At 56.3% G+C, this 27964-nt stretch overlaps 10 protein-coding genes across 10 annotated transcripts; 5 read left to right on the top strand and 5 right to left on the bottom strand.

Annotated features, from left to right (window-relative positions):
• Positions 1-619: 619 nt before the first annotated feature.
• Positions 620-2484, top strand: BGZ61DRAFT_480502 (CENP-Q, a CENPA-CAD centromere complex subunit-domain-containing protein; the record flags this gene model as incomplete). The annotated part of the gene is made up of 3 exons (XM_046249196.1): positions 620-622; positions 689-2242; positions 2299-2484. The coding sequence occupies 3 exons, from the start codon at positions 620-622 to the stop codon at positions 2482-2484; spliced, it is 1743 nt and encodes a 580-aa protein (XP_046101379.1).
• A 689-nt stretch (positions 2485-3173) lies between these two features.
• Positions 3174-4256, bottom strand: BGZ61DRAFT_534902 (uncharacterized protein; the record flags this gene model as incomplete). Its single annotated transcript, XM_046254205.1, has 1 exon — positions 3174-4256. The coding sequence occupies one exon, from the start codon at positions 4254-4256 to the stop codon at positions 3174-3176; it is 1083 nt and encodes a 360-aa protein (XP_046101378.1).
• Positions 4257-6909: 2653 nt separating this feature from the next.
• Positions 6910-8209, top strand: BGZ61DRAFT_62422 (uncharacterized protein). Its single transcript, XM_046256927.1, has one exon. The coding sequence runs from the start codon at positions 7365-7367 to the stop codon at positions 7914-7916; it is 552 nt and encodes a 183-aa protein (XP_046101377.1). The 5' UTR covers positions 6910-7364; the 3' UTR covers positions 7917-8209.
• An 830-nt stretch (positions 8210-9039) lies between these two features.
• On the bottom strand, positions 9040-11859 carry BGZ61DRAFT_480499 (uncharacterized protein; the record flags this gene model as incomplete). Its single annotated transcript, XM_046249195.1, has 3 exons — positions 9040-11192; positions 11245-11657; positions 11717-11859. The coding sequence occupies 3 exons, from the start codon at positions 11857-11859 to the stop codon at positions 9040-9042; spliced, it is 2709 nt and encodes a 902-aa protein (XP_046101376.1).
• A 2567-nt stretch (positions 11860-14426) lies between these two features.
• On the top strand, positions 14427-16072 carry BGZ61DRAFT_495857 (uncharacterized protein; the record flags this gene model as incomplete). The annotated part of the gene is made up of 3 exons (XM_046250949.1): positions 14427-14755; positions 14816-15083; positions 15140-16072. 3 exons carry the CDS (start codon positions 14427-14429, stop codon positions 16070-16072), a joined length of 1530 nt encoding a protein of 509 aa, XP_046101375.1.
• Positions 16073-16114: 42 nt separating this feature from the next.
• Positions 16115-17129, bottom strand: BGZ61DRAFT_62375 (uncharacterized protein). Its single transcript, XM_046256926.1, has one exon. It carries the CDS (start codon positions 17019-17021, stop codon positions 16158-16160), a length of 864 nt encoding a protein of 287 aa, XP_046101374.1. The 5' UTR covers positions 17022-17129; the 3' UTR covers positions 16115-16157.
• A 750-nt stretch (positions 17130-17879) lies between these two features.
• Positions 17880-18889, top strand: BGZ61DRAFT_62116 (uncharacterized protein). The gene has a single exon (XM_046256925.1). It carries the CDS (start codon positions 18044-18046, stop codon positions 18599-18601), a length of 558 nt encoding a protein of 185 aa, XP_046101373.1. The 5' UTR covers positions 17880-18043; the 3' UTR covers positions 18602-18889.
• A 631-nt stretch (positions 18890-19520) lies between these two features.
• BGZ61DRAFT_534899 (uncharacterized protein) lies at positions 19521-19924 on the bottom strand (the record flags this gene model as incomplete). Its single annotated transcript, XM_046254204.1, has 2 exons — positions 19521-19757; positions 19820-19924. The coding sequence occupies 2 exons, from the start codon at positions 19922-19924 to the stop codon at positions 19521-19523; spliced, it is 342 nt and encodes a 113-aa protein (XP_046101372.1).
• Positions 19925-20258: 334 nt separating this feature from the next.
• BGZ61DRAFT_550218 (uncharacterized protein) lies at positions 20259-21980 on the top strand (the record flags this gene model as incomplete). The annotated part of the gene is made up of 4 exons (XM_046255457.1): positions 20259-20985; positions 21059-21537; positions 21629-21744; positions 21789-21980. The coding sequence occupies exons 1-4, from the start codon at positions 20459-20461 to the stop codon at positions 21978-21980; spliced, it is 1314 nt and encodes a 437-aa protein (XP_046101371.1). The 5' UTR covers positions 20259-20458.
• A 3250-nt stretch (positions 21981-25230) lies between these two features.
• BGZ61DRAFT_357674 (P-loop containing nucleoside triphosphate hydrolase protein) lies at positions 25231-27723 on the bottom strand (the record flags this gene model as incomplete). The annotated part of the gene is made up of 3 exons (XM_046240900.1): positions 25231-25347; positions 25455-27324; positions 27413-27723. 3 exons carry the CDS (start codon positions 27721-27723, stop codon positions 25231-25233), a joined length of 2298 nt encoding a protein of 765 aa, XP_046101370.1.
• Positions 27724-27964: the final 241 nt, after the last annotated feature.

Genomic DNA, 27964 nt, shown 5'->3' with positions numbered 1-27964 from the left:
ATGGATGATTGATCCAACACTAATTCATTTGCTTCGGACCGCGCATGTGATCTGAAGCAACACTTTGGGAGCACACAGTTCTAGACACCACCTGGAGAATGAGATAGATCCTGGCTCACTGATGCAGACACCCACAGAATCAGGGAAGCATCCCGGATCCGACCGTCCGTTAGATTCCGGGACGTGATCTCGTGCGCAAGCCCGGAATTATGTGATGGGACAAATGCGGGGGAGGTGTTGGTGTGATCCGGGAGGACAATCCATGACATTCGAAACACGGCGCTGGTCAAGACGGCATGTGAGATACCAAGGATCTGATTCCAGTAGGAGAAAATATTGGATACCGAAGTACATGGCCAGACTTTTTACCAGCCGATATACTCGCAGGACGGAGCAATTCCTGTGGTCCGGAGCGGAGACGACCCAGACGGGAGGGAGACGGGATGCCCCGCCATCCACTTTGGAGAGGTCGAGCCACAGTGGCTTGGCACTAATTAACCCGAGCTCTGAAACTCAATGACATCGTCCCCCACAGCCACAGCGCGTGCCAAACAATCAACACCAACATCCAACAACCCAACTTTGCCATTCTCACGCCTGGCGCATTCTTACCCGCACAATGGTAAGATTTATACTGCCCACTTGGGATATGCACTCAGATCGCAAAGATTTAACACTCCCTCTTTAGGCGCCAGACCCAGAACCCACAAAGCGCAAACGCGGCCGGCCCTCAAACGCGTCCAAGACCACCAGCGCGTCGCTTGACCGCCCTGACGACTATGAAGCCGATGTCGAAGAACCACGCCCAAAGAAGCGAGGACGGCCCAAGAAGAGTCTCGATGAGCCTGAGCCCGAGCCTGCGCCGCCTGAGGAGGACAAGCCTCGACGCGGGCGTGGCCGACCGTCACTGACAGCCGCCGCAAAGCCAACAAACGAACCGGAAGAGCCTGCGCCGCCCAAGCGGAAACGTGGCCGGCCGTCACTAGAGAATCAACGGAAGGGGGGTGGAACAGAAGAGCGGCCTGAAGACCAGGAACCCGAGGAGGAGGAGGATGCAGAGCGGGAAGCGCAGGAAGAGGAACTACCCGAAGAGACCCGGCCGCAACGCAAGCGAGGTCGCAAACGTGCGCAAGCAGAGAAATCACAACCTGAAGCCGAACCCGAGACAGAGGCCACCCCAGAGGAAGCACCCCGCAAAAAGCGAGGGCGCCGGGCCCAACCGGCACAGAAGCCCCAGCAGGAAGAGGAAGCAGAGGTGGAAGCGGAGGAGGAGGAGGGACAGCCGCTGCGAAAAAGGAGCCGTCGGTCACTGCGCGACCTTCCCCACGAGGACGCCAATAACAAGGGCAGCAAGGCCGGGAGGTCCAAGAAGGGCGGGAAGCAACCTGAAAGGGCAGACGACGCAGAGAACCAGGAGGAGAGCCAGCCGAAGAAGCGGCGTCGAACGTCAGGGGGGAGGAACTCGACAGGACAGAAGGACAAGCAAACTCGACCTCGTCGATCTCGAGGCGAGGAACAAGACCAGGAACCAGACCAAGAGCAACAAGAAGCCGCCCCCAAACCGAAAGGTCGTCGCCGTCGCTCCAGTCAAACCGCTCCCCCCTCGGACGCCGACGACGACGCCCCCCCGTCGCCCCCAAAGCCTTACCTCCACGTCGCCTCGCAAACCCGTCGCATCCGCTCCTCGACCATCGCCGCCAAGTGGTCTCCCCTCTCGGGCGCCTCTATCCCCACCGCCTCGGCCGTCCTCGCCGTCGCCCACCAGCCCATCCTGCAGCGCACCGCCGCCACGCGCCAGCGCCGCCAGCACGCCGAAGCCGCCCTGCACCTCGTCTCCCGCCGCGTCTCCCGCAAACTCGCCCGCGGCATGCCCTTTCCCCCGGCGACGGTGGTTGGTGGTGGCAAGCCCGGCCGGCCCTTTGCGAACGCCGACGGTGGCCGCGCCGCCGAACTCGACTTTGAGAGCGTGCTCGATGGCCGTGCCGCCTTGGAGCGGCAGCTGGGGCCTGCGCTGCACGCCGTTGAGCTGTTGAGGCGCGAGCGAGCGAGGATGGAGCGTGAGCTGGAGCACGACTACGACGCGTTGCGGAAGCTTGAGGATAGCGCAAGGGCGCAGACGAGGGAGCGGAATGAGCTGTTGAAGAAAGCGCACGTCTTGGCACCGACATCACGACCGACACCGCAGGAAGCTCGCGACCGATCCATCATCACGACCAGCGACTCCTCCGGCAATGTCTTCAAGGTAAACCACTACCTCCCCCAACTACCAGCCACAACAATGCTAACCACATACCCCAGGCCCTCGCCGACCCCGACCTCCAGCCCTTGGCACTGCAACTTGCCGGACACGTTGATAGCATCCGCGGCAACCTCCAGCAGGGAGACGGCATCACGCCGCAGCTGGCACGGACACGGGCGGCGCTGCAGGATGTGCTGATGCGATACCTAGACCAGGAGGCGTACGGGCAGGTGATCCTTGGATAGGCTGGGACGAGCAATGGCTGTGAATTGTACGTGACGTGTTAACGATGGAACGAATAGAACATCGAGATCTGGGCGGGATAATGCTGGATGGGATGGATGAAATGGATTGAATGGATATCAGGCGCATTAGGATAATACCACAAACCCACAACGATCTCACTTTATAACAAGATCCTTTCCGAATAACCTGGCAGGAAACTAGACGTCCTTTGTTTACCTCTCCATTTTACGAACATATCACAAGAGGTGTCACGTCGAAAGACATCGCGAGTCACACCAAGCCATCACCATTTGAAAGGTATCTACACAGAAAAAGACATTTATAGATGATCAAATATTGAACCCAAGCCAATGACACAGAGGGATCCTCCGAGGAACCCTCCCCTTCGAATCACAGAACCCCACGTCTATCCATCAGAACGAGTTTTCCTTCACGCCGACCACAAGCCCCAGCAACAAAGGAGAAACATGAGAATTGGCGCAAGTTATGTGTGGGCAAGACAGAACAAGATCATGATTCTCATTGAATTGAATTGAATTGGAGAAGAAGCAGCAAAAGTTTGTCATACATCCAGGAGAGTAGTCTCCCCAAAACCCGAGGGTCCTTCCTCTACTAGATTGCCCAACATAGCGGTTACTTAGCTGAGCTGTACAACGGTGAGGCATAGCCATGCACCCTGGCTAGGCATTTATCGGACGAGACGGGCGAAGCCGGTGGGAGCGGCGTAACCACCAGTGAAGGTGCTGTTGACGGGGTAGGGGACAACAGTGACGGTGGCCTCGAGGGTGGTGGTGAGATCCTCATCGTCGCAGTAGTCCTCGTCATCCTCATCATCCTCATCATCAGGGGTGCTGGTCTCGGTGGTACCGTTGGAGCCCTCAGCGGTCTTGCTGCCCTCGGCGCCGACAGTGCCGGTGTAGTCTCCGCCAACGGTGACGTAGATGGTAGAGGCGGGAGCAGTGACGGTGACAGTGGTGTCACCGCAGGCGCAGGTGCCCTCAGCGGAGCTATCGGGGACAGCAGAGCCGTTGGCACCGCTGTTGTTGCCGGCGGTAGCGGTAGCGGTGGTGTCAGCCTCGACGATGGTCTTGGTAACGGTGGCGGTCTTGGTGCCAGTGGTGGTGGTGGTGGGCTCAACGGAGGAGCCCTTGCCGTTGCTGCTCCCCTCAGTGCCCTGAGCCTCGACCTCGGAGCAGGGGACGGTCACGGTGGTCTGGATGGTGCTGTGGATAGTGGTGGTGGTGACCTCGGCGTCGGTACCGGTGCCGATGGTGAGGGTGACAACCTTGTCGGTGACGTAGTCGCTGACAATGGTGGTCAACTCGGTGTTGGTCTCACCGGAGTTGTCGGAGTCGGTGACAGCCGGGGCAGGGTAGCCGGTGCTGATGGGACCCAGGGAGGTGGTGAGAGGGGCGGTCAGAGTGTAAGCTCCGGTGATACCGCCGGTCTGGGCCTTCTCAATGACGGAGGAGGAGATGGCGCCAGCCTCGGAGACGGGGCAGACGGTCTCGGTGAGGACGACGGTGTCGGTGACAACGACAACGGTCTTGTCGGTCTCGGGGAGCTGGTCGAGAGCGGTGGTCTGGTCCCGGGCGGGGCAGTTGGTGACGGTGGGAGCACAGCTGGTGATGGTGTGAACCTGAGTGGTGACAACGGTCAAGGTGGTCATGCCAGAGTCAGTGCCGTTGTCTCGTCGGTAGTGCATGTGTCGGGGGTAGGAGTAGGCGTTGGCCGCAGCGACCATGCCGAGAGTTGCAACAACAGACTTCATCTTGAATGTGTTTTTGGGGGAGTGCTTGGGGTGTCTTTTGGGAGTTTCGTCTATACGAGGAGTTTCGGGTAAAAGGTATTGTAGAAGTCGATTCTACAGAGCAGCGAGCAGAACACAGTTTTGCTTCACTAAAAGAATGGGAAAAGTTGGAATGTGAGAAACGCTGGTTGCCGAAGGCTAGAATGCTCGAAGGATCGTAATGGCGAAGCCGGAAAGAATGGAACAAGTCGCAAAGACTGGGTAAAAGAGAGTGTGAGTGTGATAGACAAGACTGGAGAGCAAAAGCCGGAGTCGAGGCAGACAGCGTTGGATATTAAGAGAAACCGGAGAAAGAGTGGCGTTGGGTAGGAGCGGGCTGGCGTTTTTAGACTGATGGCCTCGACCTCAATCAGGATTAAGACTCCAGCAACCACAAACACCGGACTGTGCCTTGATGCGCAAGAACCAGGATGTGGGATGCCATGGCCCACTGAGCACCCCCTTGGATTTCTGCAAGGACGACATCCTGGGGGGCCCTTAATCAAGCGGGTGGCCGGCGACTCCACTGGGGCGCCTGGGGTGTCCCGCCGAAAGGATGCGTGTCGGCGTGCGTACGTGCGCTCTGCTCGGCTGCCCTGGATTCATGGATGGATGCCATGGATGCTGACGATGGATTGTCATGGGCCATGGGGTTGTCAGCTCGGCAGCGGGTGTGGTGTAGTGGGGCAGCTTAGCGGACGGGAGGGGCCCATCTAGGGACCAAGCAGACACCGGACATGGATGATGAGACCATTCTTTTTCTCGCAGGTGCTGCTGAGGCCCGCGTTGGTAGCGGATCGTGGTGGATGAGTGGATGAGTGAATGGGTGGAGGTTGTCGATGAAGGACGTTGGAAGAAGGGGTTGGCTCCCGGGGTGGTGAGCAACAAGGTGAGGGGCCCCTGGCGCTTAACCTAAACAGGCTTGGTTCAGGGGCCAGCGTCATGGGTGTAGCTGGGGCTTGGGGGGCTGTGACGGGGGAGGCTTGGGGCTTTGGAAGCTGCCAGGACGCTTCTGTCTGACCATTTGCTAGTGGTAGCTTCAGGCCTCAGCGCTCATCAGCAAAAGTACACCGTATCTAATTGTGTTGACGGCCGCCAGGCCTCCAACTCCCCCGAAAAGGCCTTGTGCCTGTCATCGAGCCGAAATACGCAGTAGTATTACGGGTCGGCGGTCAACGAGACGTATACACAACCCGCGGCAGAGCTTGCCGCCTTTACGAGTGATGCTGGCAAACGCCAAGCATCGCGTACGACGGCTGGGTACGAGGTACGGGAGAGAATTTCGCATGCTTGGCAAGCCTCTACACGTAGTAGCACAGCACACTCGGATTGGGGGGGGGCGAACGAGGGGATTGGGCAGTGCTGGGCGGGTACCTGCTTGCCCGCGCCGCCCCCAGAGGCTCTCAGAGCAAAGAAGCATCGATCGACCGATGATGATAGGGCCTCTATGCTGCTGATCGCCACCGACATTCACCAGTGGGAGCCGCCAATTGGCTGTTTCACGCAGCTTACTTGCTTTTGAGTTGCTTGATCCTCCCAGCGCCCACTGGCAAAACCCGAAGCCAAGGGCGCCAGGGGCACAGGTGCGGCCTATTAGCGCCACCACGTCACCTTTATGCAGGTACCGCACAGAACCTGAGACGCCACGAGGGCCAATCGACGTGCATTCCAGCGCTCCCGAGCTCCCGAAGACGCCTGCAGCCCACAGCCACCTTTGTTTGATGGCTTGGGATATAAGCACGGGCGTCCCGCTCAGCGTCCAGCGCAGCGAGGAGAAGGCCCAGCCAGGCGTTGAGGGCCATCTGGTCGCAGAAGTGTGTGATTGACCGCCGGCAGAGCAGCACCCGAGTTTGAGGAAACAAAAATAAAGGCTTGTTGCTTACATGTGCATTGCATGTGCGATGTGGCCACCACCTGATTTGCCGGTTGGCCTGTTTGCCTCACTTCATGCTGTCTCGCTTGTAAACTATTTTCTCACCTGTCGTATTCTGCCACCTCAATGGAAACCGCGTATTCACCGGGGTTGGCGGTGAGCATTGGGCCTCCAGCCATCCCATCCTGGCACCGTATTCCCTGGTCCACATTGGAACAATCTCGAAAATACTCACGTTGCCAAGCGTGCTATGTAGGGCAAGGCCTTGTCCATGACCTTCTGTTCCATAGTAACGGTGCAACGTTAACTACAGGGCTACTACGATAATATCAGTCAAATGCCAATCAAATGCCTGTTAATCGCTTGTCTAGCTTCCGGTAGCTCAATCCATCCGGGTCTGCTATATTGCCTCCATATTAACTCTCCGGGCCTGGACCCGACCATGTGCACCCAACAGCCATCCTTTCGGGGTGATATCGGAGGCCGTGAACTGAGGTGAAGCCGCCATCATTTCGGCATGAGCAACGTGGTGACACTGATTCCAAGGGGGGTTCGTGGCGTCCAGGATCCAGCAAACCGCAACACCGCCAAGAGCACAGCCTTCAACGCCATGATATTGCTACGGTTGCGAGTAATCTGATATCTCATCGGCGCCATAGGACAGTGGGTCGGATCTACGTTTCCCATGCTGCGGCGGTCCGAGACGGCGGGAGTAAGACGGATCAGTTTTGATCTCCAAACCGAGTTTCAGTAAACGGCTGAGGGATGAATGCCAAAAATAACCTGATTCAATCGTGAAGATCTGAGGCTCGGAATTGTGATCCGGCCATTCGCAAGACTTGCCTGAGCCATACTATACTGCGAATGCGCCAGCCATCTCTAAATCCATGGATCCAACAATCTTAACCTTCCATGCTTATGCTGGTCGTGCTCTATCTCGATGATGAACACCACGATTCACATTTGCCCCATTTAGCGCCGGCCGTAACCAAAGTCCTTTCGCCTCCAGCAAATTCTTTCCATGGAACGGCGAACCGCTACTCCCGATCTTAGATGAGTCAGATCCCAACCAGCATCCACTCCCTCGTGCAACCGAAATCCTCTGGGCCGTCTGGTGGGCTGGTGCTCCTGGGGTAAATGCCTCTTTGGTCTTGCTGGCTCCGCCACCACGGGCAGACAGGCTGCTAGAAGGTGATCGGCGCGGACACCAGACGCTGATGCGGCGCATGGCGTTTATTAGCATTCGGGATCTGTCGTCATTTTTGGCTTTCGCAATATCCGTCTGGTTCGTCTCATCATCCCATCATCCCATCAGCGTACCGAGCACTATAATATTCAACTCCATGTCCCGGCATATTGAAGCTGTCTATCCTTTACAGCCTGTGCACGCCGGCTACTCAAAGAGCGATTCCACTGATTGCATTTTGCTGGGGAGTTGCTGGATGGGGAAATCACCTTGCAGGGAGAGATCCCGAGGTTTGGCACCTTCCTCTCGTCCCAACTTCTGGCCTTGCAGGTTTCTATCAAAATGGAAGGTACGGAAGTACTTTTTCCTTCCTCTAAGCCAAGCTCTACCCCTTCACTCATTTCGCTCGTCATTTCGTTCCGACTGGTCAAACGTAGCCCATCACAACAACGATCACAGGCGCCCGCCACCAACTCGCACATCAACTCGCGCATCATCCCATCCGTCGGCGTCCGGCAGGGCCGCTTCCCCCTTGAATCCGCCGGGCCCTGGCTGCTGCCCTGTCCTCGTCGTTTCAGTGTGAACCCTTGTCCTCGGCGTCTGTGCCTGTCGCAGAATAACGACCTCGGCCCCACTTGCAATACACAACCACACACACACCAACGTTTTTATGCTCGCAGCGACCACACTACCAAGCTTCGTGTTGCCAATCCCAATTTTGCTTGCCGCCCTGGTCTTGGTCAATCTTCAAGGGCCTTGATGAGCTTGCCAAGCAACTTCCAAGCTCCACAACAACATGGCTCATTAACCAAATGATCTCGATCCTCATCACCGCAAGTGCCAACACGTGTACGTAGTCTTCTCGGAGCACATAATTAACAGCGCAATTTGAGGCTAGTTATACCCTTTATTAACAACGGAACCCGACGTCTTAGATTTCGACTCATGATACCGACCGCTTCATCTATTTAGATTGCCCGACCTGGAATCAAGTCCGTGGCCACAACTGCCGGTATTCGCTAGAGCTACACGATGGCGATGCTCCCTTACCATCTTTTCCTGGCCCACAACGCCCTCGCCCTGTTTCTTGTCCTCGATTGCCGCGACATAGAGCTGGACGGATAACTTACGTGTACCTTGGTCACATATCCACCCATTCCAGGATTGTCCCGCCATTTCATTTCACAGTCCCCTCCATCCAGCAGGAACGATACCGTATAGCCTGCCAAGCAATCCGCCTGAACCGCCGTTCTCTCAACTGACAAGTACTCCGCGGCCAACGGGCTTCATCTGAGCCACAACGGTGGTGATGTTCTCGCCGTGATGGTGGAGGTTGCGTAATCATACGAGATACCCCAACACTCCCGTAAACTCCACCTCGTACTTGCACGCATGGCGACTTCGTCGTGCCACTATTCAAATCAAGCCTTCCGGTCACCGCTGGCAATCCTGGTTGGAATTCATCTCATCTGCAGTCCCCAGCTCGCTTTCGTTACAGATTGATTCTGCCAGCGAAGAAGCCGACCCGTCGGGTTCGTCTAATCCTTGATGGGATCGCTACCACACCCACCTGCACTGACCAGGGATACCGACATTTAGACTCATCGCCCACCCTGGCAATGATATCCGATCGAGCAAGTAACGAGATTGCCAATAGTCTGACATAAACTGATGGCGTGGGTATCCCCCGAATCTCAACCCATCGCTCATTCGACCTCCTCGATCCTGGGCCGTGGCCGCCCAGCCGCGTCGACCAACGTCCCGCTGGGGTTTACGTGGAGGCCGGCCAGGCTCGTCAATTCCGGGCCGCTCGGCAGGTTCTGGCTCGGCATCATGCTTGCCAACTGCCAAGTTTCCAGGCTCTCGATCACGTCCTTGGCATGCTGCTGAACCAACCCGTCGTTGTCGGTTCCCGCCACGTAGCGGAGTGTTCTCAAAATGTCGTCTCGACTCTCATTCGTGAGGCCGAACCCGAGACTCCTCCCAGATTCCCTGGCAGCGTCCAGTGCCCTGACGAAACTGAGTACGTTCAGAATGGCTGCGCGTCGAAGAATCGCCGTCTCCATCTCTCGTTCCATAGAAAGCACACTGATGCAAAGGTCAACGCTGGCAGAGACTAATGTCGGACCAATTCCGCCGATATTGGTCTCGATTGCAGTGCCAAAGATAGATAGTGCCGATGCTCGTATCCGTACGTCCTCGCTACCTCTCTTGCTCTCCCATCCCTGTAGAATTTGTGCCAAAATGTCGTTCCTCTCCTTGTCCTCCTCGGTCATCTCTTCGTCTTCGTCAAGCAGGTCACTAGCCCCTGCGTCGTCGGATTCCTTTCTCTTCATCTTATGTAGCTTCTCCTCGCGAGCTTGCTTGGCCATGGTCTTGGGCCGATATCCACGCCGTCCGGCAATTGAGAGCAATGTCTCACTGACCTGTTGGGCAACATCACCCATGAAGGTGTCTCCGAGCCGTTGGACGACCTGGAGTAGAGCCTCGCCAAATCGAAGCCGGACATCAGTTGATGATTTCTCTTGGGCGTCGAGGTAGTGTTCAAGTAACTCTTGGACAGTTGCTTTGGGATGCTTGTTGGCCAGCTGGGTAAAGACCTTGATCACTCGTAGGTTGATATAGTCTTCGTTATCCGCAAGTAGATTCGACATAAGCACAGTTATTGCTGGGATATCCAAAATTGGACTTTCCGCCATGATGAGACTGGACAAGAGGTTGAGGCCTTCCGACACGACTGGGGGTGGGTTGTCCGCCCCTCCTGTGACATAGTTCATCGCCAAGTTGTAAGTCTTTCGATCCTCGATCTGGCGGTTACTTGGCACTGAAGTCGGCTCATCGGGGTCATTCAACTCGTCTCGGTATTTCAGGAGCAGCGAAAGATTCTTCGCAGTCGGCGATACTTGCGCTCGGTCTGCTTTGCTCAGTCTGTCCAGAGAAGTCTCAATTATCTGCAGTTCGTCCGCCTTGATGTGTGATTTTTGAAAAGTGGGTGCCGTGACGACTAGATTGAGCAAACTGAGCACCACGGCCATGAGATCGTCCCCTAGCGTTGACTTGGTATCGGCCTTGAAGACTTGGCAAATGAGTTCGACGAGCTGGTCGAAATGGCTGACCAGTTTCTCTGGCGCCTTGTCGATCAGTTTCTGGAGAACTGTGACTTCTACTAGATCCTGGACTGGAGACACTGGTGTTTGATCTTGGTCTTGGATAAGGATGTCGACTTTCGTGTCATCTTCCTGCTTGCCTGCCGTTTGGATCCAGCGTCTGAGCAGATTCAGAAAAATAGACGAGACTTCCTCGGCCGAGCAAGCCGATGTGACGAGACTGACCAAAGTCGTGGACTTGTCTTCCAGCTCATTCCAGTTCAGATCGATACCAGGTTTATCGAACGCGCGTGGTTCTACCACCTCAATATCACCCTTCCCTGTGAGGCGATACTTCCAAGGTCGTTCTGCAGTTTCGGGTGAACCTTTGCAGAGGAGGTTTTGGACGAGAGGCATGACATTATCCGCATTCCCAAAAAGTCTCAAATAAGCCTGCAGCAATGTTCGGGCGGGGTTCACAAAGTCTTGCTCCGTGAGGGGTAGGGGGTTGGACCAGGAAACCAGCGTCCAAAGTTGTAGTAGTACTGGCCTGAGAACTCGCTTGCATAGCCCTGGGGATGGGTTGGAAAGCAGTAGAATACTTAGGCGTTGAAGGGAAGTCTTGAGCGGTCCGGCTTTGACGAGGATTTTGTCCTGGCTGAGGTCAACGATTTCATTCTCTTCCTTGATCATGGCTGAATCCTCATTCTTGTTAAGAGAAGGGTTCAGGTTTTCTAATAATGGCTGGACGAAGGCATCCCATCCTGCAGTTCCTGAACCTGGTGTTAGTCTTATACTGAGAATGGTAACATTGTGCCTGCTTACCCGGTGCACCGAACTGCTTCCTTCCCAAAATCCCGTACCCAACGACTTGTGCAGCAGTCTTTGAAAGATCCAAACCGCCCTCTCCATCCATGAGCCGGAGGAGCTGGTCTGATATGCCGCTGAACCACGCCTGGGGCGTCATACTCGCAGGCACTGACGACAGCAGCCTTGTGGCGACAGCGACGGCTTCATGGGTGATGCTGGCGCCTTGTTTCTCCGGTGCACTGGAATCAGTGGCCTTGCCGACGTTGCTGGGGTGCACCGAGAATACAAACTCCATGGTCCCGCGCACGCCGTCCTGCCGCAGCGGGAGACGGGTCAGCGTTTGGAGCAACGGGTCGCGGAGCCATGGCGGGAGCACATTCGGCTTGATCAGGGTATTTAGAGCAGGAAGAAGCGCCCAAGTCTCCGTACTTTATTTGAGTTAGTATTTTCGGAAATTATAAGCTTGGTTCGCGGCCTGTGGGCGTACCTCTCGATGACTCGGTTGTATTCTTCAAGCCCGGAAGTGCGGGCAGCGGCATCGAGATTGGGCTCAAATGCTTTCTTGCCGGCTTCCACTATGGTTTCAATAACTTTTGGAGCAGAATTCTGAGAAGTGGATGAGCTCGCCATAGTTACGGTGACTCCCTCCTGAAGCCTGGAGGTTTAATTTGGGAGAGGTTTGTCAGGTGCCTTCTCCAGAGTTCTGTCTGCGTCTTCATGTGCTAGCAACACTGTATTTTACACTGTGGGGAGGTTGAATATAAGTCACGTGTACCCGCGCGTCGCTCAAAAGTGGGTCCCGCGTACCTGTTACCTTTACTTCGCGTCGGCGCGGTTGGATGCTCTCAACTCAACCATCACCAACAACCACGCGGTTCTGTTCAGCGACTGGGTTTGTTGCTGGAGACTCGACTCTTGCCGGAAGACTCATCGATTTTCGTACACATCAGGTATCTCGATATTCCCGACTTGGCCAGCATGAGCTCCTTCATTCTCTCAACGCGTCACGCCTCCCCCACAGTCCTCCGACTCTCGTTTTCCGCAAGGAATGTCTATCGCAGACCCCCCTCCCAGGCTGGTTAACCCACAATATGCCGCTCTCGAGCCTGTATCAGGACCTCATTGAATGCCGCAGGTGCTTCTATTGTGGTCTACACTGTCGTCCGTGACGGGACGGCCCAGCCTAGCCGGGGGAACGAGTTTCGGAACTTAACCCTAAGAAGATATCTGGTTTTCAGTATTGCGCTCCGTCGTTGAAAGCGCCTTTTAAGTCAGCTAAGCACCAAAGGCCATGACGCGCCCGCTGAAAAGTGGGACGATCGGTCGGCGGTCGCTGGGCAGACGGACGGGCGTGGAAAACAGTCCAGTCACCCTCGTGGTGCGCGAGAGGATAGGCGCTATGAGTCGTTATGGTAAGAACCTCTGGCCTGAGGACGCTCGTCAGCCCTTTCCACTGGAACCAGTACATTGGTCAAGAGTGGGCCGTGATTGAGATGCGGTCAGCCTTGGAAGACTGGACGATGAAGTTGAAACAAACTTGGCTTTTGGCCGGACAACTCGATCCCACCATAGCAGTGAAGAAGTGGTGCCCCGGAATGGCTTCAAACAGCCAGTTGCGTATTTCTTTCCAACCATTCCCGAGCAATCACCTGTCGGAAACACCTGCTGGTTAGTTCCAGCGGGTGCAGTGGGGATGCCGTGGACACACACAGAAAGAAACTCAGCAACTGACCATCCATGCCAACCGGTAGAGCTCCCGGCCCTTTGGAACTGCAAAATGGTGATCAGATCGATGCTCGTCGCATCTGCCCTCTCCCTTGGCTCCATCGCTCCCATGACCACACCCCGGCAACAGCTAACGGTGTGTGACGCCTCGGCGTCTGGTCTGACCAAGCGCATTAACCTCCAGCCGTCGGTCTCAATCCGTCGGTTAGGAAGGACGCCAGCCTACTGTCAGGTACCAAATGGTTCTGACAGGTCCCTCGGTTTCATCTTGAAAAGGATGGCTTGAGATGATAGGGCGGTTTTTACGGATGTCTTTTGTCCGCCCGTTAATGCCCTCCTTTGCTGCTCTTGCGAGCACGGTGGAGAGGAAACAAAAACCAATCCTTGTTGGCAGCGCGAATCAAACAGAAGGAGCCAGCTCGGCCAAGTCTCGAATTATCTGGGATTCATGGTGTTGCGTCGACTTCTAGCAGAGCCCTGTCGGCGAAGGCTTCAAGCTATGATGGGTTGACAGCTCGCGAACACCCTCCACCTTGGCATCCTCTCTCTTTCTAAAGCGGCGCCTGCGGTTGACGTCCAAAGCAGCACCGGGACCCATCTCGAGTTGGAGTCAAGGTTTCGTGCTTGTCTGGTGCTGCCAAGGGCCCGACTATGGGTTAAGTTTAGGATCCTGAGAGTCGGGGTTGAGGTTGGGTTGTTGTCTTGGATCTCTCGGACAGGCCGCATTGGATGAGGCAGTCCTGGTTGCCTTCTCGCCAGAAATGGTGGAGGAGGTAACCCCCCTCGGACAGGGGATAAGTCTCCCTACTCCTGTCAATTCTTGATGAATGTACTAACATACTGAGCAGGAGAGTAAAGAGCGACATGCAGCCACCACAACACAATGCGACACAGTCTGACAAACATTTTTCCAACGTACCCCGCCCAGACAAGGGCCGAATCGTTGAACAACAAGTTGCCTACTACTGGTGGTAATGTATTATGCGTGATGGTCTAGATCGAGATGCGGATCTCACGGCATCGTTAAACAGACGCTAATGATGTCATTGATTACTTGAAACCCCTAGACTAGCCTGGGACCTTTGAGCTCGTAGGCATGTTGGACACTAACCAAGATCCAAGTGACAATTTTAAAGGCAGCGGAAATTGCCACGAAACTAAAGTAATTGACTTCCCAAATGTGTGGTAGTACTGAGTAGAAATAGGCCAAACGCGAAACTTGGTATGCGTGAGGTACAGGGAGGGGGACCAATAGCGTGGCGGTTGCATGTCTGTGGTGGTGATGTCACAGCTGAAAGCGGGCCAGCACATAAACAACAACAACAACTCACAGAAGTGATGCGCATTTCCTTGCTTTTCACGGGAAGGCCTCCCACTGGCGCCACTTTAACACCCATTGAACTACTTCTTGCATCCTGCCCTCTCATTGTGCGATGTGACCCTCCTTAACACAACGTTCTCTATCGATCGCCATGCTAAAAGCCGTACTTCTGGGCCTCGTGCCCGCCGTTCTAGCCATCCCCGCGCCGGCTCCAGTCGCAGAACCAACGGTTCCCGGCTTGCTGGTCGTGAGGATACCGGAGCCTACAGCTGCCCCGGTTCTTATCGAGCGAAACGTGCTCGACGACGTCGAAACCTATGTCGACGGGATCATCAGCGACGTTGCGAGCAAAGTCTCGTCACTCGTCGACTCGGGCATCCTCGATTTCCATGGCCTTCCTACAGGCACGGCTGTCGAGAAGACGCTTGGAATCTCGGATGGTGACTTGGATGCGAAGCCCACGCAGGTGTTGAACATTCCGTGAGTCGAGCTTCAACGTATATGCGATCCTTGGCACGAGCAATGTTGACTGGTTGATAGCCCATACGCCAATTGGACAAATGACGGGTGGAGTGTGCGAGTCCACGGGAACGTTTACAAGCTCCCCAACATCACCCAGGACAAGGTTGACGACCTGGCCAACGTCTTTCTCATTGACACGTCAGTTGATAAGCTCTCCGACTCGGAGAAGGCCCAGGCTCGTAACCTCACGCGGTCTATCTTCGTGGTGCAGCAAAAAGACGAGAGCGTGACAGTTGACTTTGTTACCAACTTTGTCGTCGCCAACGGAAGCAGTCTCGTCAGCGCGGTAGGTTGTTGCGGCGATGTGTTTATGGGCACAAGTGGCTAATGCGTTCGTTGTAGAAAGGAGGATCCCAGAAGATCACGTTGCCACACAACACTACCGCTGAAGGCGACTTTGATACCTTCGTGACACTGCGTAACACGAGCGGCCCGGGTGGGTATTTGACCCCAGGCAACGAGACGTCACGGATCCAGGCCATCAACTTGTATGCGGAAGGGACAAACAACAATGGCAACGCGACCGCGTATCTCGTCCCTCCCGAGGGTATCACCATCATTTCGGATATCGATGACATCCTCCGGGTAACCAAGATCTATCAACCCAAGGAGGGCTTGCTCAACACGTTCGCGCGCGCATTCACCCCATGGAAGAACATGCCTGACATCTACGCCAATTGGTCAACGTCGTTACCAGAGATGCACTTCCACTACCTTACCACGACACCAGAGCAGGGCACGCGCAACTACATGGAATTCATCTATGACACATACCCGATGGGCTCGTTCGACACACGGCCGCTCAACTTCTCAGACGCGTCGGCGACGTTGTCGATCCGACGGTTTCTCCTCGACAAGGTGTTTCAGACGTTCCCTAAGCGTCGTTTCGTTCTGGTCGCCGACACCAGCAACTCTGACGTCATGAAGGACTATCCAGCCCTATACAAGGACTACCCTGGGCAAGTGCAGTGCATCTTTCTACGGAACACGAGCGCAACGGACGACGGTGACAAGTTCCCGTACAACACGAAGGGTTTCAAGGATATTCCGCAAGACCGATACATGTTTTTCAAGGTGCCGGACGACTTGACAAACCTGGACATTGCCAACGGCCACTGCTACAACAGCTCGATCAAGCAAAACGTGACGTTTGACTACCAAGGTTTGCCGTTTGGTCTGTCGAACGATGATAGCGCGGCTTCTGGGGGTGTGGTGCCGAGGCTTGGGGCGGTTGTGGTAGCGGTGCTTGTTGGTCTGTTGGCGGCATTACTCTGAAAGCCGTCATCTCGTTTAATCAGCCATCACGGGGCAATGGATTAGGAAAAAGCCAGCAACGACGAATAAAGCAGCGTGAGATTTGTTACAAATATGTTGATTGGTGCTGGAAGGTGATTCCACAGACGCCGAAATGCCGAGGTGCGCTTCGGGTCCAGGGATAAGGGCCATGTCGCCATGTGCAATGTATGGGCTCTTCTGTCATCCACTGCATGAGAGCATTGCAGTATCCACTAAGTGAGGGCATCGTAGCAACAGTTGGCAAAGGGACTCTTTGTGTACCCAAGCCGTGATCCACCCGGCATGTATCCGTATATCCTCTTGCTCTCCTACGCATATCCAGTGCGTCCTCCCCACTTGCACTACTTCCCTTGGCAGATGGTAAAAGCGCAGAAACCACAAAGGGACCACCAATGCACCAGGGGCCCTCCGGAAAAGGGGACTTGCGCTGCTGACCGCTCACCGGTCGCCCACAGTGGTACGGTTTGGGAATTGGGCCAGGCCAGGAGGCCATGTGCGGTGGCTGGCGCCGCGTCGATAGCCGACATCGCAAGAGAAGCAAAACCTGGTGTTTTGCCGGGCCGCCAGGGTGGAAGTCGTTCCATTCCCGTTCTGGAAAAAAAAATAGGTCTGGCGGGCAGGACCAGGCAGGAAAACGAATGAGCGTCACGAATGACCCCGTGGGACCATGCCACTGCGTTTCTGCTCTGTGGCCATGGGACAGCAACCCCCGAACTAGGCGGGACAAGCCCATGGGGAATGGGCTGATGCAGGTGCTCGGGGGCGCAGGGCAGAGGGCGACGGGGCCGGACAGGGTCCTGAGAGACCCGGAAAGGGAAGTACAGGGCACGACAGGGCATGACAGGGTTCTGGGCAGATTGGCAATGGGCATGGCCGTATGGGTACCTACAGACATGGGCTTGAGGTGGAAATGGGGTAAATGGTACATGGCAAAGACGAAGGGCAAAGCATGAGGGGTTTGGGAGGGGTGCAGTGGTTTATCAGCAGCAACAATACGAAATTCCGTACAGGGCTGGAACTTTGTCGATCCTTTTTTTTTCTTGTCCTGCACAAGTATGTGCTATGTAGTAATAGTAATCGCAAACGGGGTCTCGTTCAATGCAGGGCCGCTTAGTTGGGGAGCGAAGTCCGGCTACGGCGGAGGCCGATGATGGCGCACACGAACATCGAACGTGGGAACATCGAACGTGCAACGTGGATGCGGCTTGCGGCTGGCGGCTTGCGGTTGGCGGCTGGCTGGCGGATGGCTTGCAGTGAGGAGCCTAAGGTTACAGGCTACCAGGCCAACTAGATCAGAGAATCGACCGCTGGCGAACGAAGGGCGGCGGAACGGGACACTAGTCTCCACCACTAGAAGGTACGACGTAGTAGGGTTTTGTGTGTCTTGGTCCCCTGATGGTTCGAGTATGTAGGTCCCTTGCGGCCCTTGTGCAGCCAACCACTTGGGGCCGACAGCAATACGGCACGACTCCGCGGAAGAGTTCATTAGTGTGCGCTTACTCCGTGGAGTCCAGCTTGGCTTTTGCTGCTCTGATGGCCAAAGTCGGCAAGTATCGACGCACTACGTACCTACTTGCCTAGGTCGGACGTCCTTCTAGACCAGGGAGTGGCCAAGAGGAAGGAACCCCCCATGGCTTTCCCGCTGTCAGCCCGGGATAGTCTACACCCCACTCGGGATTGATTGGACGACATGAGCTCTTGCCATATGGCTAGCACTCCCTCTCATTCACAAATCTGACAATGCCAATGTCTATTTCCACTTCTTTACAAGCACACCCTTCCGTCACTGCCGCCAACCTTCGTCATCATATCATCGCCATGGTTCAACTAGTGAAAAAATAGTGCTTGCAATTGATACCCTCGTTTCGTTACCGAGGCCGTACGCCATGTTCTATCACTGTTTCTGCAACCACGCAGATTCACCTGAATCGGGCAGGCCCTCTATCGTCGATGCCGAACGAACCAGTAAAACTACGCCGCCGGATTGCAGGCGGATCTTGTCCATCACGAGCATCAAGCATCGGCATTATCCATCTCCTCCACCACTGGTTCGGTTCCGATGGGGTCCTGGCCGTCGGGTGTTTGGCACCACACCAGCAGACGCGTGGCGCAGGGTGGAAACCGTTACGCTGGTCCGCTTCCAGCAAAGCCAGCCGCTTGACCAGCGGCTTCGCGAAGGGAGACGAACTGGGGGCGCAGCGACTTTGGACGCGCCGAACGGCTCGTCCGGCCCCGGTCTTTGAGCTGGACCATGCCGTGGTGGACGCGGACGCCGGAGGTTCCTTGAAGGTTCCCTGGTGGCTCCATGGTGCTTTTTTGGTCGTCATCCCGTGTGGCTCCCTGGGGCAGCCCCATCTTCATCCTATCCATCCGTTCATCGCGCGAGGGATCTTTGTCATTTGCCCATATCACAGCTCGATGAATCGCATACCGTTCTTGGGCAGCCCATCCATCCATCGGGTGGGTCCGACGGACCCAGGTACCGAGACACACGACGACGACCGATAAGTAGACGTGCAGGGATCATCAGGCGAGCTGCCATCGTGTGGCACGCCACATCTCCCGACCCAGAACCCTGCCTGGCACCTTGATCTGATGCCTCGACCTGATCTTGTGTGCCCTGGACCGATCACTGACTCGCCAAACCCGCCACAACAACGGTCCCACGAGGGTCCCACGAGCCTCACATCACATGTCATTGTTCCAAAAGCCTGCCACAGCACGCCGATGCACTACGATGCACTACGATGCATTGAGATGAGCGTCCCTACAATGCACTACACCGCAAGCGGGCATCTACGGAAGAAAAAAAAAAGAAAAAGAAAAAAAAAAGTCTCCATGGTGAAGAGTCCAAGTAAGAGGTCAAGAAATCAATTTCCCAGCTCCATGCCGCCTAATAGCAAGAAGCAACCCATGCCAGCTAAACTTAAAAAAATAACAGTTTCGCGCCGAAAAACAGAAGGCCATCCCAAGAGTTCAAATACAACCAAAATAATAGACCGGAATAGAGTCCTGTCCTCCAGAGCCGCCAACTCAAAGCGCATGGGTATCTCCTGGCGGGTTGTTTGCTTGTGGTCGTTCTTCAGCCACCAATCTCCCGATCCATCCAATACTTAGCGTCGCAATCGCAACCGTCCATGTCTGCTGCGTTTTCCCCGTCAGAATTCCCCGAGTTTGTACACAGAGTTGTACACTGTACACGCCCAGGATGGTGCACGTCCATCCGGTTGGTCGTCGAGAGGGCTTGCAATTTGCTGGTTTCCCCCGCTGTCATTGTCATTTATCCATCTGCCCGTCCATCCGTTTTCCCTCGCCCTCGCCAGTCCTTGCGTTTGTCGATAATTATTCCCAAGCTCTCGTCAGATCGCGAAACGTCGAGGGTCCCCCTTCATGTGTGGTCGCAAGGGCTCGCTGGGCTCGCTGGTTCTTAAAACCGGTGATGTGCCATTATCCCCGGTATAACTGGCATCGCACTGGTCACAGGGATTGACGGTGGTGGTCGATTGGTTTTATCCCTAAGCGTCCAGTCGTCGCCCGGCTCTGAAGGAGCGACGAGCTCCATGACGGTGTATTGCAGGATGCCATCCAGGACCCGGGGCACGACAATATCTCGGGGAAGACCCCAGGAGGGCAGAGGAAGTTCTTCGTTGTCCCGCCCATCGGCCTTGTCACCAGCACGTTAGCAAAATATTTGGTGGGGGCACCCAGCAAGATGGCGAAGCTTACAAGACATGAAGCGCACGGCGCGTTATTTACCCAAACCCAGTTTGGGCAGTTGTGAGTATAGAAGTACTTGCATCGGTACTTGTAAAAGCCACCTGCGCCGCTCATTGTGTTGGAGGAAGATGGTGACGGTTCGGAAAGGTGATCAAGGAGGAATTGGAAGATGTGAGGCAATGGGTGAGGTGGATTGGAGAGGTGAGGAGAGGATCTTATATGAACTACCCGCTGGCAGCAAGCGATTTGAATTCGATGACTAGGACGAAGAGAGACCTAGGCTGGGGAAAGGGTCGAACGATGTTCTTGTAGTACGCTGATGAAAGGCCGACGGCCAACAGGTCAAGGATCCCCAGGCTGAGCGGAGCTCCAGGGCGGGAACGGACTGGCATGATCAAGGTGCGTGCCGTCGCCTTTACATAGACTCGGACACTGCTGACGTCTTCGGACAGCTAATCCAGATGGCGAATGGCCGTTGACGTCGCAATGCCATTTTTCATGGGATTGACTGATGGCGCCCCAGCGAGCTTGAGCCAAAAACCCCCCGCTGGCATAACGATGCGGTGGGGGGACACACCAGTGACAGACAGGGAGCCCCTGCGGTGCGTCCGGAAGAGGGCCGGTGGGACTCCATGAGCCCTTCCATAAATGTCTGTCGTCGATGAACAGCCAGGGAAACCGAGGAGCCCCGAGACGACGACTTTTTTGGGGGCTCTTGCCTCTCAGCGGCTCGCACGGTTGGGCGTCTGGACATGGTTGGACGCTCTACACCAAGACATGCAAGCCAACTTTGCTACGGCCGATGTAACGCGGCACAACGGGATTGAGGGTATGGGGAGGCGTCCAGGGCCGACAACTTCATACTACAGGGCCGTGGCTGGACGGGCAGCTTTGTGTCGAGCAGCACAAGCCGAGCATGAGCACAAGCACGAGCACGAGCACAAGACGGCACGGTACGCACATGGGTGTGGGAGGGCGCGACACGTCCCGCCCGAGCTTCTGCGTCCTGGTGTCAACTTTCTGGCGTCGAAGGAAGCGATCGGATGGGCTGCCGCGAGCCTACGACGTACTACGCACAGCAAGCACCAAGTCGACGGCGTGTGGTTCGTCTGTCCAATCGTGGGGCCATGGGCCGAGGGCTCGAACGGGCGTAGCGGCCGGCGGAATGGCGTGAGGTAGGGGCCCGATGGATGACAGGGCGTCTCTGGGGAAGCACACAGTCACACTCTACACTGCCCATCACCTCAGTGTGCGAAGTGCAGAGTTGGTAGCTGGCACATTATCGCCCACCCCTCCTTCGCCCCTTCACCCCCTCCCTGATACGATGTTGCTTGCCTTCCCCGTTGCACGGCGTCGAGCGTTGAGCCGGCAATCACAATCACAATCATCTAGCAAACAGGGGCCAGAACCGGCGAGGCGTTGGGACATTCTGATGAGGGGGGGCCGCTCGCAACTCGGCGTCAAGCCTGAAGCCACTTATCAGCAGTGGGTAGCAGCCAATGGCCCGTCTGCCGTGGTCGTCCCATGTGTCGTGCCATGGCTGCGACAAGGCACCACTCTCATATTGGGACTTGTGGAGAATCGAATCGCGGTTGAGGCTGAAAAGGCTTCTGAAAGATACCGGCTAGCGAGACCAGCGCCAGCAGCCGATGGGAAAAAGCAAATAAATCACGAAAAAGGAGGGGGAGGGACGGATCCACAGGCGCGTGGCGTCGTGCTGGAAGTGGGTATACTCCGTACTGGACTTATAATTGCCGGCTGATGGTTTAGCAACGCCCGCCAGGGCTCATGGGAGCTGCCGCCCTGGACCTGCCTTAGCCCGGGCTCTGGGGGACAAAGACGAGAGCCCGGTCGTGGTCAATTGTGATTCTGATGATGCTTATGCCGGCCGAAAGATGCAATTTGTGACCAGGGCATACGAATATCCACCGGGGGTAAGACGCCTAGGAATCGAGGCGAGCTGGATTCAAGTCCCCAGCTGCGGCAGCAACTGTTGAAAGACTCCATCCGCAACATCACGGTCCGCGTTTTGGCGTGTCCCGTTGGCTTCGGCTCCGTCGGGAGCCGCTATTGGAGCCGCAATCGGCCAGCCTCCGGCTTGTGCTTCCCAAAAGCCAAAGCTGAAAATGAGCCCACGCAGCCGATGAGACGAGACGAGACGAGAGACTAGCAAAGTGCAGACAAAACGCCTCGGGGGACCGCCATGCAGCGGGCGAGCATTGCAGGCCGCCCGGAGGTTGTTTGAGACAGACGTCGACTTGATGCAAAACGACGCGCAAACGGACGCAGCACCATCAATCACAGCGCAGCGCAGCGCCCAGAGTCCGGCCCAGGGGTCCGTCGACACGCGGGTCACACTGGTGATCCTTTCCCTAAGATCATCCACCACAAATAGAGCTTTCTAGCAGGGAAGACCTTCCAGGAGCTATGGCCTGCCTGCGCTCCGATGGCTTGATGCTCGGTGGCCAGGAACAGCCCTGCACCGAAGAGGGCGACAGCGGCCATGTTCCCCATCTTTTTTGCTCTCAACGGGGCCCTCGTCTGGGCAATGCTCGTACTTGGCTTGGTTTGAGCTCCCCCACCCGTCGTTGTGTGTATGCTGCTGTCGTTGTTGTATCTCCGGGTGCTGTGTTTCTATGTGATGTGTGGGAGCACAACAGCTCCCTTGTTGTCTGTCCAGTTGTCTGTCCAGTTTCCCTGGCTGTCGAGCTTGTCTGTCTACTTCGTAGCTAGCTCTGCCTTGTCATTTCGCCACGAGTCGGTTTGCTTGGGTTTATTTGCCCGGATTTCCAGGAATGGCAATTCTCTCGTCGCGCCTCCACTTCCCGGATACTAACGCATCTTTCACTCTGCTGCCCTCCCACTCACACGCACTCTCGCCCACACACCCGCCTTGGGCTGGGTTTCGGTGTATGTGTGTACCTTGACTGGTCGTTGAGACTTGGTGGAAGTGCCGTCGTCGTCTAACCACATGCTTTTGGGCTACCGTGCCTATCACCCCCCTTGATGGAATCGATTTATCAAATCCAGCCGACCGCAGCACATGGACCTATCTCGCCAACTAAGAAGTCGAGACCGTGGCAATATCTCCAACTACACGCCGAGTCACCCGCCTGGAGTTCGGTCTCGATTGATCCATGACCAACCACGGTATCCGCCGCCGGATTTCCCGCCAGCCAAGTCTCGCGACTGGGGCGCCGGTTCCACGACACAATCACGTTGTTCTCGTTGGCATCCGGTCCTCGCAAGCCCTGGCGGGGCTCCGGGGATTCCACGACATTTACTGCGCATGGGGTCATCTTGATACTGGGCTGGGGCTGCGGGCTGCACTTCCCTGGGGTGGAGAGAGTCGAGGGAGAGCCGGAAGGCCTTGTTCGACCTCGGCTCTGTGCTAATGCTATCCGATATCTTTCTTGGACCGGCGGATCATGGGCATGATTTCTCCGTTCCTGTTCGCCTCGTCTCGTTCTCTAGTTCACCGGTTGCGCATCCACGACGATCCATCGCTTCCTGGCCTCCTCCCTGGGATCATCTCCCGGGATCAACTCTTGCACGTGCCCTTCCCTGTCCTCAACCAAGAGAGAATCTGCAACACGTCAACTGGGCTGTCACTGGGGGTTTGCTTCTCATACGGCGGTACTATGCACGGAGTCTAGTGCAGCCCCGTCTTGCGCAGACGACGATGCCATTCCCGATCCGACTTCGACCTGGGATATTCGCCTTGTTGTCTCCTCATTGTCGCCTTGCCGCAAACATGGGAGAGCTCCACCAACCCCATCACTCTACTCCAGCGTCCTGTCTCCTCCCCCGCCGCCACACGTCTGCCATCGGGCCTCATCGTTTCGGATGGCGGGGGATGGCGAGGGCCGCTCTCCAGCGTGTGCGTTCTGCTGTGCCTCAAATGCCCTAAATGCTCAGATGCATCGAATGTACCGAACGCCCTAAATGCTCCTTCGAGGCCTCGCCGACCCCCACACGCGGCCAGGCTACATACTGCGTACGTCTGGGGGGCGGGCGCTGTCTCCGGGCCCCGGCTGTCTCGCTCGATGCCTTGGACATGGAGTTTTGGGGCTGTGTTGACGAGCACTGCCCGTACCCAGCTCCCCGGGAGTTGGATGTCTAAGTATGTAAGTGTATATCTGCCCGCGCAGGTGAATTGCTTTTTCGATCTGCCCGCCTCCACAGCTTGTCCCCCGGCCCCTTGTCTTGTCACCGAGTGCTCTCACTCCCCCCCGGGCTAGCTTCTTCGTTTGATACACCCCCTCCACAGCCCTCCTCCTCACCTCCTCACCTCCTCCCTCCCATCGAGCTCTCTGGCTTGGCCGTGGCGAAACGGATGTCGTGGAGATGCGCCCCCGGCTGCAAGCCCGCAAGATGCAAGGGTGCCTTATTAACCCTGGTGCGCTCCACGCATCGTTGACGTCTGCTCCATAGTTGCCCTCTTACTGTTTTCCTTTTTCCTCCCCTACCTGTCCCCGCCGTCCGTTCACCGAGAAGCCCGCCCTACCAGACCGTGGTGGGCCTCACCAACGGCCCGAGTCCCTTATCCTGCCAGGGCGGGAGGCAATGGAACGGCACGGGGACCGGGGCAGCCTGACAACCTTGCCTCGTCCATGCAACGCAATCGCCGATACGACGGCGCCTGAGAGAACAACACGTCCTGACAGAGGCCACTGACAGAGGCCATTGCCCAAAGTGGCCGCCTGCGGGCGCCTCTGATTCATGTAAGTCTGGGGCTGATCGAGGGTGTGGGTGTGGGTGTGGGTCGGATCTATTTCTTCAATCGGTCTTTGTTTCCTCTAACAGTTAAGGTGAGTTACGGCTATGTATGTATGATATGAGCCTCCTTCTACCGCTCCCGCCCATTGCTGCCTCGTCTACACTTCACGACTCTGATGCAATCTCCTGCTTCTTCTCCCTTTCCTCGCTGCCGCATACATGCAAACATCCATACATATGTGCATACGCACACATACACACACATACGCACATACATATACACATACATACACACACAAATACACGCGCACGAGTAAAACAGGCTGACATCGTTCCGTTTTGTTTCACCTCGCAGGAAGCAAAACATGCCGTACCCCCACGAAACCCAAAAGAAATCGGGGAGGCGGGGAAAAGAGAATGACAATTCAACATTAAGTGGCTGCCACATGAAACTCCGTGACCGTAACTCGACCAGTCGGCAACTGTGCATCTGTGCATCCGCAGTTGGGCTGGGAGGTGCTCTCTTTTTCCTTTCCCGCCATCATCCCGGTTGGTGCATAAGAGCCGCACGGGAGATAAAATCAAGGCTCCCGCAGGACAAGACGGCATGCGCAACAAGAGTGAGGCGGTGTGGGTATCTTTCTATCACCGTGCTTTGTTTCGGGGGCCTCGCTCGTTGGGTGCATGGTGTGGGGGACCTCTCATCGTTCCGTCCTCATCGCCTCCTTGCGGCGCTTCTTCTCAGCAGCTCGCGCTAGGGATCGCTTGATGTCACTCTGCTCGAAGCTGTCGAGGTCGTAGTAAGTGGGCGCAATTTCCTGTGTAAGCCATGTTAGTAAGACGCATTCTGGGTTCCAAGATGACTTATCATGTTGACAACGAGGGAAACGGGCTATGCAAGAGGGAGGAGTAAAATGCCACATACCAATAACCACTCGGGTCGAATGCCTGTGCAAGTTCGGATATATTGCTTCGATGTCAGCACGAACTCGTTGTAGAGGACCCAGTCGAACTCAGTGCGGAGCACCGTGGAAGGGTGGATGAGAACGGCCTGGTCATCCTTGACGGTGCGGTAGAGCTTGCCAGAGCTCTCCTTCATGGCGACCTGCATGAAGAAGCCGGAGAGCAAAGCGCGGCGGATGTTGTTGTAGTAGTTCTTGTCTTCGAAGGGAGTCGACATTAGCTCGAGGCCATGTGTGTCCATGATGCGCTTCAGCTGGGCTCGGACGTTGTCGGCACTGGACAGATGACGGAACGACAGGAAGTGCTCGTGGCACCAGTTCTTGGCCGCATTGGGGTCGTTGGTGGACTGGCCCTTGAAGGCGTGGTAGGCGTTGAGGAGCGTCAGGTGGTCGCCATCCGGGTGGCTGAACTGCGCCTTCATCTCATCGGCACGCTTGCGGTTGGCGGCTGGGCGCACGAAAATCTGGGGCACCGAGAGCAGCGACGTGATGGACAGGATCTCGTTGGAGCAGTAGAACTCGGGCGACGAGATGAGCATGACGGCAAGGGCCGGGTCCAGGGGGAACGCCGATGCCAGGCTGCCCAGCGTCGTGAGCTCACCATCGTCGTCGAGACAGGCGAGGTAGTTGAGCTCCTCGAGGGCGCGCATCATGGTCTCCGGGGCGGGGGGATCCATGAGATCGAAGTGGACGAGATCCTCAACGCCGAGCTTCTTGAGTTCCAGAACCGTATTGGAGAGGTTGGAACGGAGAATCTCGGGGTAAGTTTGCTCAATGAGCTCCTTCTTGAAGGCCTTCTCAGTATACAGGCGGAAGCACTTTCCAGGCTTGGTACGACCAGCACGACCAGCACGCTGCTGGGCCGAGGCCTTGGAGATGGGGGAGACGAGGAGGGACTCGACACGGATTCGAGGGTTATAGATCTTCTGCTTGCTGAAGCCAGGGTCCACCACGTAGACGATGCCGTCAATGGTCAAACTGGTCTCGGCAATGTTGGTCGACACAATCACCTTCCTGCCGGGGCGGCCTCCTGAACGAAGCGGCTTGGGAGCCTTGTCGAAGATGCGCTGCTGCTGGTGAGGAGGCAGAGTACCGTACAAGGGGTAGACAGCGAGGGGGCCGGCATCAACTTCGCGTATCAACTCGTCGCCCTCGAGGCTGATTTTTCTGCAAGCATCTTCAATCTCATCCTCACCAGTCAGGAAGAGCAAGATGTCGCCTTCGGGTTCGGAAGCATGGATCTGCAGGACGGTTCGGATGGCAGCCTCGACGTAGTCACGCTCCGGCTCGGGGGTGTAGAAGATTTCGACGGGGTGGGTTCGTCCAGGGACAGCCAGGAGCGGCGCGTCGTTGAAGTACTTCTGGAACTTTTGCGCATCGAGGGTAGCGGACATGATGATGATCTTGAGGTCTGAGCGGCGTATGGAGATCTGCTTCAGCAGGGCCATGAGAATATCGGTTGACAGGGTTCTCTCGTGAGCCTCGTCAAGAATGATGCAGCTGTAGCGCGACATCTCGTGGTCGTGCATGGCCTCGCGCAGCAACATACCATCGGTCATGTACTTGAGGATCGTCTGGGGGCCGGTCATGTCCTCGAAACGGATGCTGTAGCCAACCTCCTCGCCGAGGTTAACGTCCATCTCGTCGGCAACACGCTGGGCCACGGACATGGCAGCGACTCGACGGGGCTGGGTACAGGCGATGAGTTTGCCAGTGCTCTGGGGGAGCTCGTCGTAGACGACATACTGGGGGATCTGGGTCGTCTTTCCGGAACCAGTCTCACCGACAAAGACAAGGATCTGGCTCTCGTGGTACCGTTTGAGGAACTCTTGCCTGGAGATACGAGGTTAGCAAGGTTTCCCGCGATGGATTGAGCCGTTCGCGCGCAAATGCGCGGGCACTGGAAAGGGACAGGACGAACCTTTGCTTGTGGACGGGGAGATCGCGACGGCCCTCGAGAATCTGGAAGTACTTCTGAGAGTGCGGGCGGCCAGTGAAGGGGTTGTACTCTGAGTTCTCGGCCTTCTCAGCCTCCTTGGCGGTCGTCCGATGGCGCTTCATCCCGGCGAGAGGAGAGTCGGGCGACACGTCGTTGCCATTGCTGCCGTTGTCGTACATGTGGGCGAGGTACGGGTTGGATTTGGCATCGGCGCCGTCTTCCTTCCTCGACTTCTTCCGAGAGGAATCGTCGGCGTCGGCACTAGAGCGCTTCCCGCCCTTGACGTCGGACATTGTTCTTGTGTTGGAGAGTCGAGGCGGTGCAGGAATCCAACTGGGGGAGAAGAATGCGCGGCGAGGCTGAGGTTTGTGTTGACATCCCCGTCTGCCTGCCAGAAAATTTTGGCGGGACGGAGGCGGGTTTCTTATCGATAAGCACCCCGGGTTTGGGGTCACAGTGCGAGGAGTGCGCGGGCTGCAACATGCCAGACTGTATGACCTGTGTTAGGAAGGAGCAATATGGCATAGAGAGGGT

This window comes from Ilyonectria robusta (genome assembly GCF_021365365.1).
Source record: "Ilyonectria robusta strain PMI_751 chromosome Unknown BGZ61scaffold_16, whole genome shotgun sequence".
NCBI lineage: Eukaryota > Fungi > Ascomycota > Sordariomycetes > Hypocreales > Nectriaceae > Ilyonectria > Ilyonectria robusta.
This window is presented reverse-complemented; position numbering and strand designations above follow the sequence as displayed.

Bases quoted from the DNA above. Each gene is read 5' to 3' on its own strand.
- BGZ61DRAFT_62422 (XM_046256927.1), top strand. From the start codon at position 7,365: ATGCGGCGCATGGCGTTTATTAGCATTCGGGATCTGTCGTCATTTTTG.
- BGZ61DRAFT_62375 (XM_046256926.1), bottom strand. From the start codon at position 17,021: ATGTACCATTTACCCCATTTCCACCTCAAGCCCATGTCTGTAGGTACC.
- BGZ61DRAFT_62116 (XM_046256925.1), top strand. From the start codon at position 18,044: ATGCCGAACGAACCAGTAAAACTACGCCGCCGGATTGCAGGCGGATCT.